General features: G+C 36.1%; 1 protein-coding gene across 5 annotated transcripts in view; it reads left to right on the forward strand.

The window, feature by feature from the left end:
• Positions 1–15531, forward strand: part of CREBRF (CREB3 regulatory factor) — a 52492-nt gene that overhangs the window by 26854 nt on the left and 10107 nt on the right. For all 5 annotated transcript variants that reach the window (XM_074313903.2, XM_019741404.3, XM_088798775.1 and 2 more), the window contains 4 exons: positions 234–428; positions 1832–2021; positions 3197–3270; positions 9691–9813. In XM_074313903.2, coding sequence (XP_074170004.2) covers positions 234–428; positions 1832–2021; positions 3197–3270; positions 9691–9813 — 582 coding nt within the window. The remainder of the gene's footprint in view (positions 1–233; positions 429–1831; positions 2022–3196; positions 3271–9690; positions 9814–15531) is intronic.

The raw sequence follows: 15531 nt of genomic DNA on the forward strand, positions 1-15531 counted from the left end.
GTGATTATCTATGTTTTTTGATCTCTGAATAGCTTATGAGCTTTCTATATTAAAAGTTACATTATGGATCTGGTTTATTATCTTTGACGTGACAATAATAAACCATGATGTTTTCAGATGAAAGGAAATGTATCAAGTGACAAATAGAAGGGTTTTTTTTGTTTGTCCTGATTGGTTTATTGAAATTTATGGAACTTAAAAGTTGTGGGGGGGGCGGCTTTCTTTCTTTTAAGGCTATGAAAATGATTCCGTGGAAGACTTGAAGGAGATGACGTCAATATCCTCTCGGAAGAGAGGTAAGAGAAGGTACTTCTGGGAGTATAGTGAGCAACTCACACCATCGCAGCAAGAGAGGATGCTAAGGCCGTCTGAATGGAACCGAGACACCTTGCCAAGTAATATGTATCAGAAAAATGGCTTGCATCATGGTAAGAGGGGATTGCGGTCAAATATTTTGTATCAGTTTAAATAGAGATACTAAACCATAATGCTTAATCATTGTTTATAGGCGTTCAGCCCTTCCTAGGAAACTGGAGAGGGGAACAGTAGAGCTGCTTTGTTTGCTGTTCACTCACAAATAACTTTTACCAGCCTTGAGAGCCATCACCTAAACAGGGAGAAAGGCCTGTGCAATAACAATTTCATTTCTAGTCACTTCTCATTCTACTTATTCTACCCAGGAAATGGTCAGGAGACTGCTGAATCCTGACCTGTCACAGTTGCTATAAACCAGAAGGGTTGGGGAAAAAAGAGATTGGGATCAAAACGGTGGTGAGGAAAAAAGGGGGGGGGGGGAAGAAAGGAAGAATAGTTTTAAGAAAAGGAGAGAGAAGAGTGGAAAAGTAGGAGTTGGGAGAAACTTGTATCTTAGGTAGGTTACATTTCAAAATATGAACCCCGGCAGATGGAATTAAATAGAATTTCTTCTGCATAAATGTTATTTTTACATTAATCCAAAGTCTGTTGCATATTTTTACATCAGTCCAAAGGGGAGGGCACTAGTAAGTTTGGTGCTCAATATACAGTTTAGTAATCACTCATGCTACAGATTTAAGTTGCTAAGCATTTTTGACACTGGAATTGTGTCAGAAGTATATTTGTGACTCGTTTTCCCTTTCCACTGGCACCCAGGTCTGTACTCTACTGTCTCTCACTGAATAAAAACCTGGTTGTTTGCCTTCAGATCAATTTTCTACCAGAAATGAAAAGACAGGTCCAATAAATAGGTCCAGATAGCATGTGGCGAGTACTAGACAAGCTGTTTTGTGTGCTGTAGTTCTGAGCACAGAGCCTGCTGGGACAGGCTAGGGCCCCTGGAGTCTTCTGCAATGTTATTTATCAAACTAACCGAAGAAGAGCTTTCAACAAAGGCAAGCCTTACTTGTTGGACTTTTGAGTCCAACACAAGAATAGACGTATACATCTGACAAATTTTCAGTCATAGCATCAAAACATCTTGGTTTGGGTAAAATCTTCAAACTCTCTTTCTGACTGTCTGTTACACCCTCGCCCGGATTAGTGTGCGCAGGGCAACTTGCGCTCCAGCCCCAACGTTTGAGGTGCTTATTACTGACCTGCAAATAACTAAGAATCTCATACGAGGGCAGGAAACCTTAAGGTGGAGAAAGACTTGGAAAAGGCTGGAACTGCCATCTGACACTCATTTCTTAGAGTCACACGTGGGGAGGAGAGGAGATCGGCTCTTCCAGGTTGTTAACATTCCGAGAAAGAAACGGAGATCGGGGGAGAGGACTGTGATTTTAAAATATGGCTGTAGAGTGTGTATCTGAAATAAAATGATCTAATTGAACTTATTTGAAACCATCTATAGGAAAATATGCAGTAAAGAAGTCACGGAGAACTGACGTGGAAGACCTGACTCCAAATCCTAAAAAACTGTTGCAGATCGGCAACGAGCTACGGAAGCTGAATAAGGTGATCAGCGACCTGACTCCGGTCAGTGAGCTTCCCTTAACAGCCCGGCCAAGGTCAAGGAAGGAAAAAAATAAGCTGGCTTCCAGGTAAACGCTAATCATGGTCACTCGTGTGAATACTGTCTAGAAGGGGAGGTTAGACGTTCCCTGAGCTTTTAGAGAAGCTCATCTGACCCTCAACCATTTATTCAGAAAAATACTTTTATAAAGACTACAATGAGCGTATTATAAGTTTTCCTTTGAAAGTAAAACAGTATTTATGCTTGATGGAAAACGTTTTTAAAGGAGAGAGCTGAATGGACTCAAGTCCCTCATAGTATAACAGTGAAACATTTTACCATTTTGGCTTTGTTTTTTATTTGTTCTGTAGTAATTAAAATTCATCCCTTTTAATGTACACTTCTATGAGTTTTGACAAACATATCCAGTCATATAACCACCACCACAATCAAGGTATTGAACATTTTCATCCTCTTAAAAAATGTCCTCATGCCTCTTTGTAAAGGTAACCCCCTTCTCCTACCCGGAAGCCCTCACAAGCACTGACCTGGTATCTGTCCCTACAGTTTTGCATTTTCTAGAATGTTACGTAGATGGAATCCGACTATATGTAGCCTTTTGAGTCCAAGTTCTTTGATTGAATGTGATGCATTTGCGATTTGTCCATGTGGTTGTGAGGAGTAATAGTTTGTGCTCTTTATTGCTGACTGATAGTCCTCGGTAGGGGTATACTGCAGTGTATCCATTCACCAGTTGAAGGACTTTGGTTTCTAGTTTTTGGCAGTTATGAATGAAGCCACCATAAACACTCGCTTACAGGTGTTTATGTGAACCTAAGTTTTCATTTCTCTTGGGTAAATACCCAGGACTATATATTTAATTTTATAAAAAACTGCCAGAATAGCTATTTCCAAAGTAATAAAGTAAGATTTTTAAAAATTACTGTTTTCCACAGTAATTTACATTCCCACCTGCAACATATGAGGGTTTCACTTCACATCTTCTACAATTGTTATTGTCAGGTTTTGTTTGTTTATTTTGGTGTACTGGTCAGAGCTTTATGTTTGAATATGTGCTTAAAATTTTTAAAAATCAGTTTGGATAAATGATTATGTGTTTTTTGGTAACTGAGTTACTTATTATAAATATCAGTAGGCAGTGGTTTTTGGTTGCTGTTAGAAAATGTCTGACAGCAGCAAAGAGAAGTATATTCTGAATGTTCACTTAAAAAAAAGTGAACTAATTGCTCCTTCCTTTCACAGGGCTTGTCGGTTAAAGAAAAAAGCCCAGTATGAAGCTAATAAAGTGAAATTATGGGGCCTCAACACAGAATATGGTAAACCTAAACTTTTAAGAATTTGATTAACCTCCTGTTACTTTGCTGACCACTCTCTTTTTGGTTTTGTTGTGTGCTTTCCCTTTATCCTGTCCAATTTAGGCCAGCCTCCTTTTCAAGTTCACCCATTCATTAAGCTCTGCTCTTCCTCATTCACGTCCTCCTCCCAGTGTGAGTGTCCGTCTGTGGCTCCCCAAGCCAGGTCTCGTCTCTGCCCTGAATAGCTTGTGTGCTTTGAATACAGTCGTTTCTCACTTCCGTTTTACAGTGGTGGTGCTGAGTTAGCCGGATCTATTGACTCGTGTTTATTTTAATCTGTGAGTGGATAGTTTAGAGCTCTGCTTTACAAATTGTATTGCTTATTGGAATCATCTCTGTACATGTTAAAATACAGATTCCTGGGCTTCTCCTCAGGTCCTCTGAATTGGAATCTATGCAACTGGAACCCAGGAATTTATATTTTTAACACCACCCGTTACTCTTAACGCAACCATCCTAGCACATACGTGGGAACTGTTGGTTTAGATCATTGCTTCCCAGTATTTCACATCATGGCACATGGAGAAAATGATCCATCTCTAAGGCATCCTGGAATATAACAGAGTAGGCTGCTCATAGGAGGAGGCACTTCTGGGCTGAGGCTCATTTTCACATCTGGAACCCTTCACAGCATCCTGGAGGCTGCGAAAGCTCTGGTTTTGATCTGTAGTAAGAACCTCCCCTCCTTTCCCCCGTGCTCCGTTACTGTCTCTTAAACTTGACATCATAAGAGCTTGCATGTTCCTTTGCCTCTAAAATTGTCCTCTTCACTGTGTAGCTCTTGGGCTAGTTGTATATAAAAATGAAACAGTGGCAAAATAATCCATTATTATTTGTTTTTAGAGATTTTCTTACATCCAGCATGATGTCTGGCACATAGGTGCTCATAAACCTTGTGCAGTTTTTCTCAGTCCTTTATCTCGATTATCTTGTTTTCATTTGTGAGGGCAAAAAGAGGATTTCCAACTGTGAAGTGTACAACTTAGAAAATGAACTGATGGTTTTGTTTATTAAAGGCCACTCAGGAACCCTAATCAAGGTAAATGAATTAGGTAAAACAATAGTTGGTTTGTAATAATGAGAAATATACCCATTTCTTATTATTCCTTCTTGCTGTTGAAACCCTTTGACCTTGAGCTCTGTGAGTATATTTATATAAAATGATTGCAATGTCATGGGCATTATTCATGTTTCTTTTAAAATCCGGCTGCTCACACTGCAGGGAGATAACGGTGAGCCACAGGGAGCCTTCTGGGTCTGTGTTTCTTTGGACACATGTTGGCATCCATCTCTGTGGTGTTCAGTTAATGTATTTATTCATAATTACAAGTATGTACATCTGTGTGGCTATATATTTTTGCATTTTTATATATACACACGTTTTGTGTCTGATGTAAATATATTCTGGGGTGTTGGTAAGGGTCAGGAGTACGTGTGTTTCTGAATGTGTTCTGTCTGAGATTGAGTTTTTATGGCTCCCTTAAAATTTTCTTGTTACCAAAGTTAACTTAAAGCCTCTGGTGTTTTCATGTAAACAAAGGCCTGTCTTTAAATAGTAGCAGTTTCTTATCAGTCAGCACTGAGGAAGGGGATCTTCTCATTCACTTATATATCTTCTTCTGTCTTACTGCCTTTTCTTCTGCAGTCTCTGGGAAAGAGCAAGAACAGCCTCAACTGTTGGTTCAGAAGCCATCTCAGAACCAGTGAGATGCTCTTTTATAGTTTGTCACATGGAGTTTGAAAATTATTCCCAGAGTTTCTGGTATATCTCCCAAGGGAATGGTACCCTTGATTGCTCTAAATACCTGGGAGTCACTCTGTCCTGCCTTTTGGAACACTTACTATCTATTAACCTAGTGGTTTCTAGAATTCGTGAGTCACAAATCAGTGACATTTGAACAAGATTTTGGGACTTGGCAACTATAAGGTTGCCAACTTTATATTTTGCCAGGTGAGGATATTGAAAAGAATGTCATCTGCAATTACTGTAATTTCATACAAGGAAGGCTATTTTAGCATTAAAAAATTGAGACAGGCATAATCTCAGCATAGCATAAAATTAGCTTTGTGAAAAGTGTACTCTGTTGTCCTTATTCTTTTTAATTTGTTACCAACTAGCACTGTTCCAAGGACTAGCTTCGGGGCCCCAGGGCTATACTGCTCATCCTCTGCTATCCTACCAAACCTCCTCCTCCTGCTGGTTCCTCCTGCCGAGGCTCACAAGAAGCGGTTCTGTTAATCAAATGTACATTTGTTGACTCAGAATGAGAAATAGAACTATTAAGTGGACATAACCATCACCCTGTCTGACGTATTTTGTCCCTGAGCAAGTTAGATAGGAAAATTAAAATTGGAAGTTTCTTGGATAAACATGGAATCAGCGCAGGAGGGATCTGTGTATAGATTTAATGTTTGGCCTCGGTTTCTGGGAGCCAGATACCTCTCTTTTCCTGACAGAGGTTTACGGTAGTGAGAGCCCTTTGCCTACTGTCCCCGCCCCCAGTGTACTGGATGGACACCACCCAGGTTTGAGAGGAACTGTTCTGCTCTGTTTTAATTTTGATTTTCATAGTGTTCTTTTTTTTTTTTTTCTTTTCTGTTTCAAAAGTGGCCTTATTTACTCTTCCCTGCTGAGGGTAGGGGAACCTCATTGTTTCTCATAAGTCCAGTCTGCATATAAATGTCCTTACTTATATTTGAGTAAATGGTGTTCCCTCTTTTAGAAGCAGCATAAATTTCTTGTTTCATTTGATACAGGGAATCAGCTCTGCTTTCCTTGTTTAGTGACACATTTTACATACACTATCCCTGCATGTAGTTTTCAGCTGCCCACCCCTGGTATTTCTCACTTCCTTCTTCAACATCAGTCTATATTGGTCTCTTAGTATTACTAGATGAGGAATAAAAAATCACTGATTTCAAAGGCGTCTCTGAGGACGTAAAAATTTCAGGCCGTAGGATCTGTATGTTGAAATTGAATATCTGTTTTCCCCCTCCCAGCTTGTTTGAGGTATAATTAAAGTATAATAACTATACATATTTGAAGAGTGTAATTTGATTTGTTTGGACATATGTATATACCAATCAAGATAATGAACATTTTGATCACCCCCCAAAGTTTCCTAGGACCCCTTTGTAAGCTACCCCTCTATCTACTCTTATCCTCAGGCAGCCACGATCTATACTCTGTCACTATAGATTAATTTGCGTTTTCTAAAATTTTATATTAATGGGCTCCTAGAATATGTTCTCTCTTTCTGCCTGGCTACTTTTACTCGGCATAATTATTTTAAAATTTCACCATGTTGTTACCTGTATCAATAATTAGGTCCTTTTCATTGATGAGTAGTATTCTACTGTATTGGATACACTATAATTTATTTATCTGTTCAGTTGATGGATACTTGGGTTGTTTCTAGTTTTGGCTGTAAATAGCTGCTGTGAATATTCCTGTACAAGTGTTTGGGTGAACATATGTTTTAATTTCTCTTGGTTAAATACCTAGGAGTAGATTGGCTGGATCATGGTATAGATGGTATATATATTTAACTTTATAAGAAAACCCCAAACTGTTTCCCAAAGTGGCTGTTTCCATTGTACCTCTCAAAAACAGTGTAGGAGGGTTCTAGTTGATCCATACATACCCTTGCCAATGCTTAGTAGGGTCAGTTTTGTTAATTTTAACCAACTTAATGGGAGTGTGGCAGTATCTCATTATGGCCTTAGTTTGCATTTCTTTAATTAATGATATCAAACATCTTTCCTGTGCTTATTGGCTAGTCATATATTTTGTGTGTGTGTGTGAAATGTCTGTTCAAATATTTTGCCATTTTAAACATTTATTTGTCTTCTAAAAGTTTGTTATTCTAGATACAAGTTCTTTGATATATATATTTAAAATATTTTAGTTTTTGGCTGTTTTTTTTGTTTGCTCTTTGACATCTTTCAAAGAACAAAAGTTTTAATAATGAAGCTAAATTTGTCAGTTTTTCTTTTTGTGTTTCATATTTTTTGTGTTCTAAGAAATTTGGCCAACTCCAAAATTGCAAGTATTTTCTTAAATGTTTTCTCCTAGAATTTGTATAGTTTTAGGTTATACATTTAGGTTTATGATAAATTTTAGGCTAAATGTTATGTATGGTGTGGAGTAAGAGTTTATGTTCATTTTTTTCCGTATGACAATCCAGTTGATAAGCACCATTCATTGAAAAGAGCTTCCTTTCCCTATTGAATTGCTTTTGCACCATTGTTAAATCAATTGATCATGTATGTATGGGTCTACTCCTGGACTCTGCATTCTGTTCTATTGATCTATTTGTCTGTCTAAATACAAACTATCTTGATTACTGTATTTTATAGTAAATCTTAAAGTCAGGTAGTATTAATCCTTGTTAGTCCTCTAATTGTGTTCTTTTCTTTCAGAGTTGTTTTGGCTCTGCTAGGTCCGTGTATGACCATATAAATTTTAGAATCAGTTTTAACACTTCTTACAAAAGAGCTTACTGAAATTTGATTGGGATTGCTTTGAATCTATAGATCGATTTGGAGAGAATTACCATCTTAACAAAATGGAGTCTTCCAATCTATGAACTTGGTATCTTTCCATCTACTTAAGTCTTCTTTAATTTCTCTCCACCTTGGTTATATAGTTTTCAGTATAGAGTGCTTGAATGTCTTTTGCAAGATTGACTCCTGAGCATTTTTTATTTTTTTGCTACTGCTGTAAATGGAATCATTTTTGAAATTTTATTTTCAAACTCTTTGCTGCTTATAAATGCATAGAAAATGGATTTTGTGTATTACTCTTGTATCTTGTTATCTTGAAAAATTTATTAGTTCCAGTAGTAGGTATGTAGAAGCCCTGGGATTTTCTATTTAAGCAATCATCATTTGCAAATAGGGATGGATTTATTTCTTCCATTCTGATCTTTATACCTTTTATTTCTTTTTCTTGCCTTATTGCAATGTCTCAGATATTAATAGAAGTGGTGATTGCCTTGTTTGCAATCTCAGGGGGAAAACCTTTCACTTTTGTGTATGATGTTGGCTGTAGGCTGTTTTGTAGATGAGATGCCCTCTATCATTTTGAGCAAGTTCTCTTCTTTTCCTAGTTTCATTTATCATGAATGGGTATTGAGTATTGTCATATACGCAGTTTGGGTGGGGGTGAAAGGGAGCTTGCATTTATTGGAACAATCATGTTGTTCTCTTTCTTTTTTCTGGTAATATGTCACATACTCACCTGTTAATATGGTGAATACATTAACTGATTTTTGACTATTAAATCAACCTTGCATTCTTAGAATAAATTCTACTTGGTTATGATGTATTTTCCTTTTTATATTAGAGTCTATTGCAAATATTTTATAAGATTCTGTTCAAATATTTCTATTTTTAATATTTTGTTAAGTATTTTTGTGTCTATACTGAAGAGGGATATTTGTCTGTAATTTTCTTTTTTTGTAATGTCTTTGTCAGGTTTTGATATTTGGGCTATACTGGCCTTATACAGTGAATTCGGCCATGATCTTTCTTCCTCTAAAAAATGGGTTAAGGTTGACTTTATTACTTCATTGTATATTTGATAGAATTTGCCATTAAAAACTTCTGGGTTTTCTTTTGGGAATATTTTTTTATAAATTCAATTCCTTTACTAGAAATAGGCTGTTTGGATTTTCCATTTCTTCTTGTGTCAATTTTAAGTTGCATTTTCAGGAAGTTTGCCCATTATATCCAAGTTACTAAATTTCTTGGCATTTTCTTATTATCCTTTTAAAGGTTCTGGATTCTGAAGTGATAACCTCTTTTTCATTCCACATACAGGTGATTGATCAGTCTAGCTGGGGATGGGGCATAAGGGATATCAGTTTTGTTGATCTTTTGAAAGAACAAGCTTTTGGTTTTGTTAACTTTCTCTTATGTATTTGTGTTCTGTTTTATTGATTTCTGCTGTTATCTTTATTATTTCCCTCCTTCTATTTACTTTTGGTTAACTTTCCTCTTTCTTTCTAAGCTTCTTAAGGTGGGGAAATTTGTTTTTAAAGCTTTTGTCTTTGAAGGACTTTGTTTGATTTATATAATAAACATTTACTAAGATCTTATAATTCGATATACCGGACACTGTCATAGGTCTTAAAGCTAAGAGGACAAGTAAGGCAAGTTGCTTACAGGATAGTGGACGTTGACACACATCTACAGTGTGTTATCAAAAGTGGTACATCATTTGATATTAGTCTCTTTGGATAAGAAAGCTTATAACCACCACTGCTTAATGTTTTCTTACACATTCTCCATTTTTAATTTACTATTTGTTATTACATAATTAAAAGTAAATTCTTCCATGTTAGTGACACGTTCCAAGTGTCTTGTTCTGTCTTACAGATAATTTATTGTTTGTAATCAACTCCATCAAGCAAGAGATTGTAAACCGGGTACAGAGTCCAAGAGAGGAGAGAGGACCCAACATGGGGCAGAAGCTTGAAATCCTCATTAAAGATACTCTTGGTAAGAAGAATCTTGGATAAATTAATAACAAATAATAATATGTAGTATAAGATATATAATTCAAGGGGATAAGGAAAAACTCAAGTGCTCTCATTGTAGTTATTCTCCTTTACAAGTAGTTTTTTATGTCTTTTGAGATTCAGCATTCATAAACATCTCGTGTACTGCTGGTTACCACAGTGTTTTATTTAGCCCTCATCACTGAACAACTTTAACCCTTAGGGAAGATAAACTTCTAGCAACTTTAACTTTCTCGGGGGAAGATAAAGATCCCTCAACTGTCAGGCCTACAGTTTATACTTTAGTGGAGGTACTTACCCATTTGTTTGACGCTAACGCATTTCACTGGATTCTAACAAACTGGGCTGTCTGGTTTCCATCCCTGTACAGATTATACAAGATGGGAAGAACAGAGAGGTGGGGTGGGCATTCCGAAGTTAGGCGGAGCAACACCTGACAGGCAGGCTAGAGAGCTGATACAGACAGAGACCTGAGAAGGCTAGAGGCCAGGAGCTTAGGTGCCAGGGGAGCAAATCCCTTACAGATGGGGAGCATCTCAAAGGTATCGCAGCAGGATGCAATCCATGAAAACCCTGAAGCATCGTGAAACGGCGTCAGCTGGTTATGTATTCTTTGTTTGACAATATTTGTTCCAAGACTATCTGTTGTAACTGGTTCTTACATAGTCATTGTGTTGAGTCGTAAACTTTAGTTACCTGAGAATTTTCTTCTAGTTCGTTTTTCCCCAGGATGCTGATCATGTATTGAATTAGGTCACTTCAAAGAATGAGAGCTTACTTTATAATCCTTAATTAGTTATTTACCTGAATTTTAGAGGAACAAACATTATAATTTGCTTTATTTTTTAAAATTGTAAATATCTTGGAATTTTTTTACATTTCTGCTAAGACAATTTTTCCTGACTTCCTGTTATTATAAATTCACTCATTCCACAACGTTTTTTTTTTCAGTGCCTACTATGTGCCTGGTATTGGGGGATATAGGGGCGTATAACAGAGACTGGGTTGCTACTCTTATGAAGCTTTTAGTCTAAAAATGGAAGAGAAAGCATAAACAGAAAAACAAATAATAGCAAATTGTGGTAAATGCTGTGAAGAAATCAGGATGCTTAGATGGAGGGAGTGAGCAAGAATAGTTTATTTCTATACAGAAATACTTCTCATAGCTACCAAAATGATTGTGTTTTCTTTCATTGAAAATAAATACATATTAAATACCTCCATGCACTTAGTACGTTTCTTTGAAATTGTTAGTTTCTCTTGGTAGCATTGTGTTCATACTGAATGTAAAGGGCAATTTAGAATCATTAGTACAATTAGCAATGCATATAGATTTTGACCCACCGGTTTCATGAAATTTGACAACTTTAATGTTTGAAGGTCAAAGGAGAAGATATAAGGAATCCTGGGGGAAAAAAAGGATTTCTTAGGAAAGGATACCAGCTAACATTTATTGAATACTTACTATGATCTAGGCCCTGTCTGTTAAGGTTGTTTAGTCATTTACTTCCACAATCCTATGAAGAAGGTATTATTATCCTGCTTTTACAAATGAAGGCTTGGAAGCCAAAGTCATATAACCAATAAGTGGGAGAACTAGGAGTAGAAGTAAGTTCTCCTAGCTGCATTGCTTACACTGTACCCACATGTCATCACTTGGCCCTGTCATCCAACACTCATCTCTATTATAGTTTCTGAACCATGTAGTTCCCAGGTGGCCCTCTAATTGCCTCATTCAGTAGGCTTACCTGCGGATTTCTTTTTCTTGATATTCTGTATAACATTTGATACTTTTGCATATTTTTGTCTTCAGTTTTGAAACATTTTCTTTAAGATATTTTAGGTTCTGCATGCCTTTTTTCCTATCTTTGTTACCAAAAACAAAAACAAACAAACAAAAAACACGCTAGTGGTTTCTCTGTGACTCTAGCAATACCTTACTGGTCATGTCTAGAAATTAAGATTATGTTTTCAGAAAACAAAAGCTCATGTAGCGTTTAAAGTCATATAGAGTGTTTGGAATCAGTTCTAGATTCAAATCCTGGCCCTGCCACTTACTATTTGAGAACCCTAAGGAAGTGACTTCACTTCCCTCAACCTACTTTTGTCCATCTTTAAAATGTGGACAGTGGTGTGGATTGAATGGGAAGAGTGCATATGAATAAAGCACTTGACACACTGCTGAGCACATAAATTCTCAGTACTCAGTAAGGATTAGTTCCTGTTTCCATATTACATCTTAAACATTCATTTGTGTTTTTTTCAAAAAGTATTTTATTTCCACATTGTTCCTGAAATACATCACTCACATTTTAGCAAACTGAAGATGTTTTTCTTGACTAAACCATTTAAAATCAGTTCAATGCCTAACTTGCACACTCACAACATAGCTTAACCTGGGATTATTTGTAATATAACTTGCTAAGAAAATAGGTATATTTTCTTATTTGAGTATTCCAAAAAGTATGGCATTTCAGTGATTATTGCTTATTAATAGTTAATAATTCCTTTTGCTAAGCTTTGAAAAATTATTTGTAGATAGTGACTGGGTATGTTGATAGAATAGTGAAATGAATTTGCAGTTATTTGCGGAATTTATTCAAAGAGTAGCATCGTAAATTCATATAAAAATAAAGTACATAAGAAATGAAACAAAACTAAGAATAATATATTTGTATGAAAAATTAACACAGTGAAAGGTCAAAAGTTTATCATGAACAAAACTATATTTACATTGGAAAAAATCTTAGGTGAAGAGTAGATCCCAAATATTAATATTTTCCTAAGCAACCCCTTCTTACCTTTATGTAGATTAATTCAAATATTAAGCAAATATTAAGCAAAACGGAATAGTAATGGTGAGTTTGCTTGACTTTTTGTTCAGATGGATTGGTGTTATTTTAATATGTAGTCTTTTCAGGGCATTTCTGTCTTTTCTTTCTTGTTCTTTGAAATCATTCTCAATCTTCCTTTGTTAGGTAGAGGGAGGAATTTAGTATTATAAGAAAAAAATCTTTTTACCTTCTTACTTTCTAATTTAAAGGCCTTGTTTGTAGCTAAGTGCGTGTATTCCTTTTATATCTAAAAGTCAGTTTTACCAGATACAAAATGCTTGACTCATATTTTCTTTGAGTGTTTTAAATGTATTTCTGTCTTTTTGTCTGGCATTAAATGTTGCTATTGAAAAGCTAATAATTGCTTTTTTTTTTCCTCCTTATAAGTCATTTGCTATTTTTGCCTAGGTGTCAACAGGATTTTTTTCTTTGTCTTTAAATTCCAGTAATGTTACTAGACTGTGTCTTGGAGTTAGTCATTTTAGGTTGGTATTCTCTTCTCATATGTCACTGTGATCTTTCAGTATGTGGCTTCCAATCTGGTTGGTACTTGATCTATTCCCTTGCTTTGGTTTTCTTCTTCAGGGACTCATTATTTGTGGGCTGGATTTTCTTTGCCCATCTTCAGTATTTTCTGAAGTATATTACATTTTTCTCAAATCTTTTTTTATCTTTTAATTGCTTTTTCATGTTAAAATTCTTTCTCCCTTTCACCTGTTTCTCTTAAAAGCATTGTGTTTTATGTTTGTTTGCTGCTCTTGTGTTCCTTTTAGTTTCACCTTAATTTCAAGAATTTTTTCTTTGTTTCTCATTCTTTTCTGAGTTCTGTTACCTTATTTCTGAATTTTTGTATTTCTGATTATGTTCTTTCATATCTTACAGCATTTCCTTTAATGTCTTTTAGTTCATTTTGAAATAACAGTGGATATAGTTTTCATCCATTTTGTGGTCATTCATCTCTTTTAGACACACTTTCAGTGTTTGTAGGAATCTTCTTATTTTCTTTGACTTACGGTGATTTTTTTTTGGTTTTTCACCTTGATACTTTTCTGTTGATCATTTGTATGTGAAATTAGTTTTTTTGAACTTTCAAAAGAAAGTTTGGTTCGGGATAACTTTTCTAACTTCAAACTTCACAGAATCTTGTTTTCACTTAATGTAAACAAAAAATGTTTATTGTATTTGTCATGAGATGGTCATTCACATCCAGCCAAAGGAGAGGACACAGGAAAGGAGCAGGAGAAGAAAGTTTATCCTAGAGAGACAAAGTGACTGCATGCCACCGTGGGGCCACCTGGAGGGAGTGCTGCGGACCCCGTGCCGGTGGGGAGGAGACAGAGAGAGAAACACATGAACCAGGGCAGGTGCTTTAATGGGGGTCAAGGTGGAGTGCAAACGCAGAGGATGTGAAGGGGTTTCTTTGATGCATTGGAATGTCAGTAGGCCACAATCAGGTGAGGGCAAGAAGAGGGACTTGTGGCATGGCCAGCCTTATCACACTGGTGCACATGGCAGCTTGCTCTTGGAGATTTCTTGTTCTGCACCCCTCCCCCATTTTATCTGGACATCTTTTTCTTTCCTATCCATTGTTCTGTCTTGCTCAGTTTTGGTTCTTATCAGTCCTGGCTCCTGTCCTACAAGGGAGTCCTGGATGGTCATTTTTCTGAGTTCACAGAGGCTAGGTTGCTCCGGTCCCTTCACCTCTTACCGTGGGCAACTTGCACTCACCCTGTACTCACTGTTCGATTGGACAAAACCTCGCACAGCTTCATGTGTTCTCATTGACCTCCTGTACCTTCAGTGAACCTGTCGGCTATTTTACACTTCTTTTGTTCTCGGGTCCATTACTTCCTTTTGACTCATCCGCACAACCATTGGTATTGTTAATACTATGCAGGTCTTCTAGCTTTTTGTAGTTTGTTCCTACCCTTTTGAATTGTGGGTTCATGGAGATACATTGTCACTTGTTCAAGTTTTCAGCGGGTTTATGGTTTTGCTATTTAATTGCTCTGTTTTATGTGGGGAATTGAGGAGATTAAAAGTCTATGCTGCAATATAACCATCTTCCTAGAATTCCCCCTGGCGCAGTTTAAAATACATTGGGGTTTCCTTTTCTTAAAGGTTTGGTAGAATACTCTGTGAAACTTCAATCTGGTCCAGTGTAATTTTTGTGATTAACTCTGAAAACTTCTTCTGTGTGCCCTATGATAATTTGTCAGATTACAATAGCTTCTGAACTCAGTTTTGATAATTTAAAAATTCCTAGAAAACTATCCACTTCCTCCAGGCCATAAAATTTATTAAAATTGTCTTTGTTTTTTAATTTCCTCTGTATCGGTGGCTAGTGTTCCATTTTCATTTTTTATTTAATATCTCTTGTGTTCTTTATTTCTTGAGTCAGTTATAGTATATCTAATTCCCCTCCCCCAAGAACCAGCTCTTGAATTTATCAGTTCTTGTAATTTCTTCAGTTAAATGCTTAATTCATTTCTTTTTTTCCCTTTTTTGTTCATTAATACAATTAAAAGCCTTTAAAATGTCTTCCAAGTGCTGCTTTAGCCGTATTTCATAAATTCTGATGTCATATTTTAATTGTTTTCTGAATACTTTGAAATTTTAGGTTTGATTTACTCTTTGATCTAAGAATTGTTTGAGAGAGGTTTAAAATTTTCCAGAAAGCAGGCATTATTTTCTAGTTTTATCATTCTATTTTTTTGTGATTTATTGAGATTTTTTTTTTAGCTACCTGATACATGATTACAATTTTAAATGTTTTGTGGGCATTTGAAAAGAAGGTATATTTTCTGTTCTATATTAAAACTCTAATAAATGTCGGTTAGATATTCTTAATTAGGTCTTGTCTT

The sequence above is a fragment of the Rhinolophus sinicus genome, chromosome 5 (assembly GCF_057876585.1).
Source record: "Rhinolophus sinicus isolate RSI-liver-muscle chromosome 5, RSI-T2T, whole genome shotgun sequence".
In the NCBI taxonomy this organism is placed as follows: domain Eukaryota; kingdom Metazoa; phylum Chordata; class Mammalia; order Chiroptera; family Rhinolophidae; genus Rhinolophus; species Rhinolophus sinicus.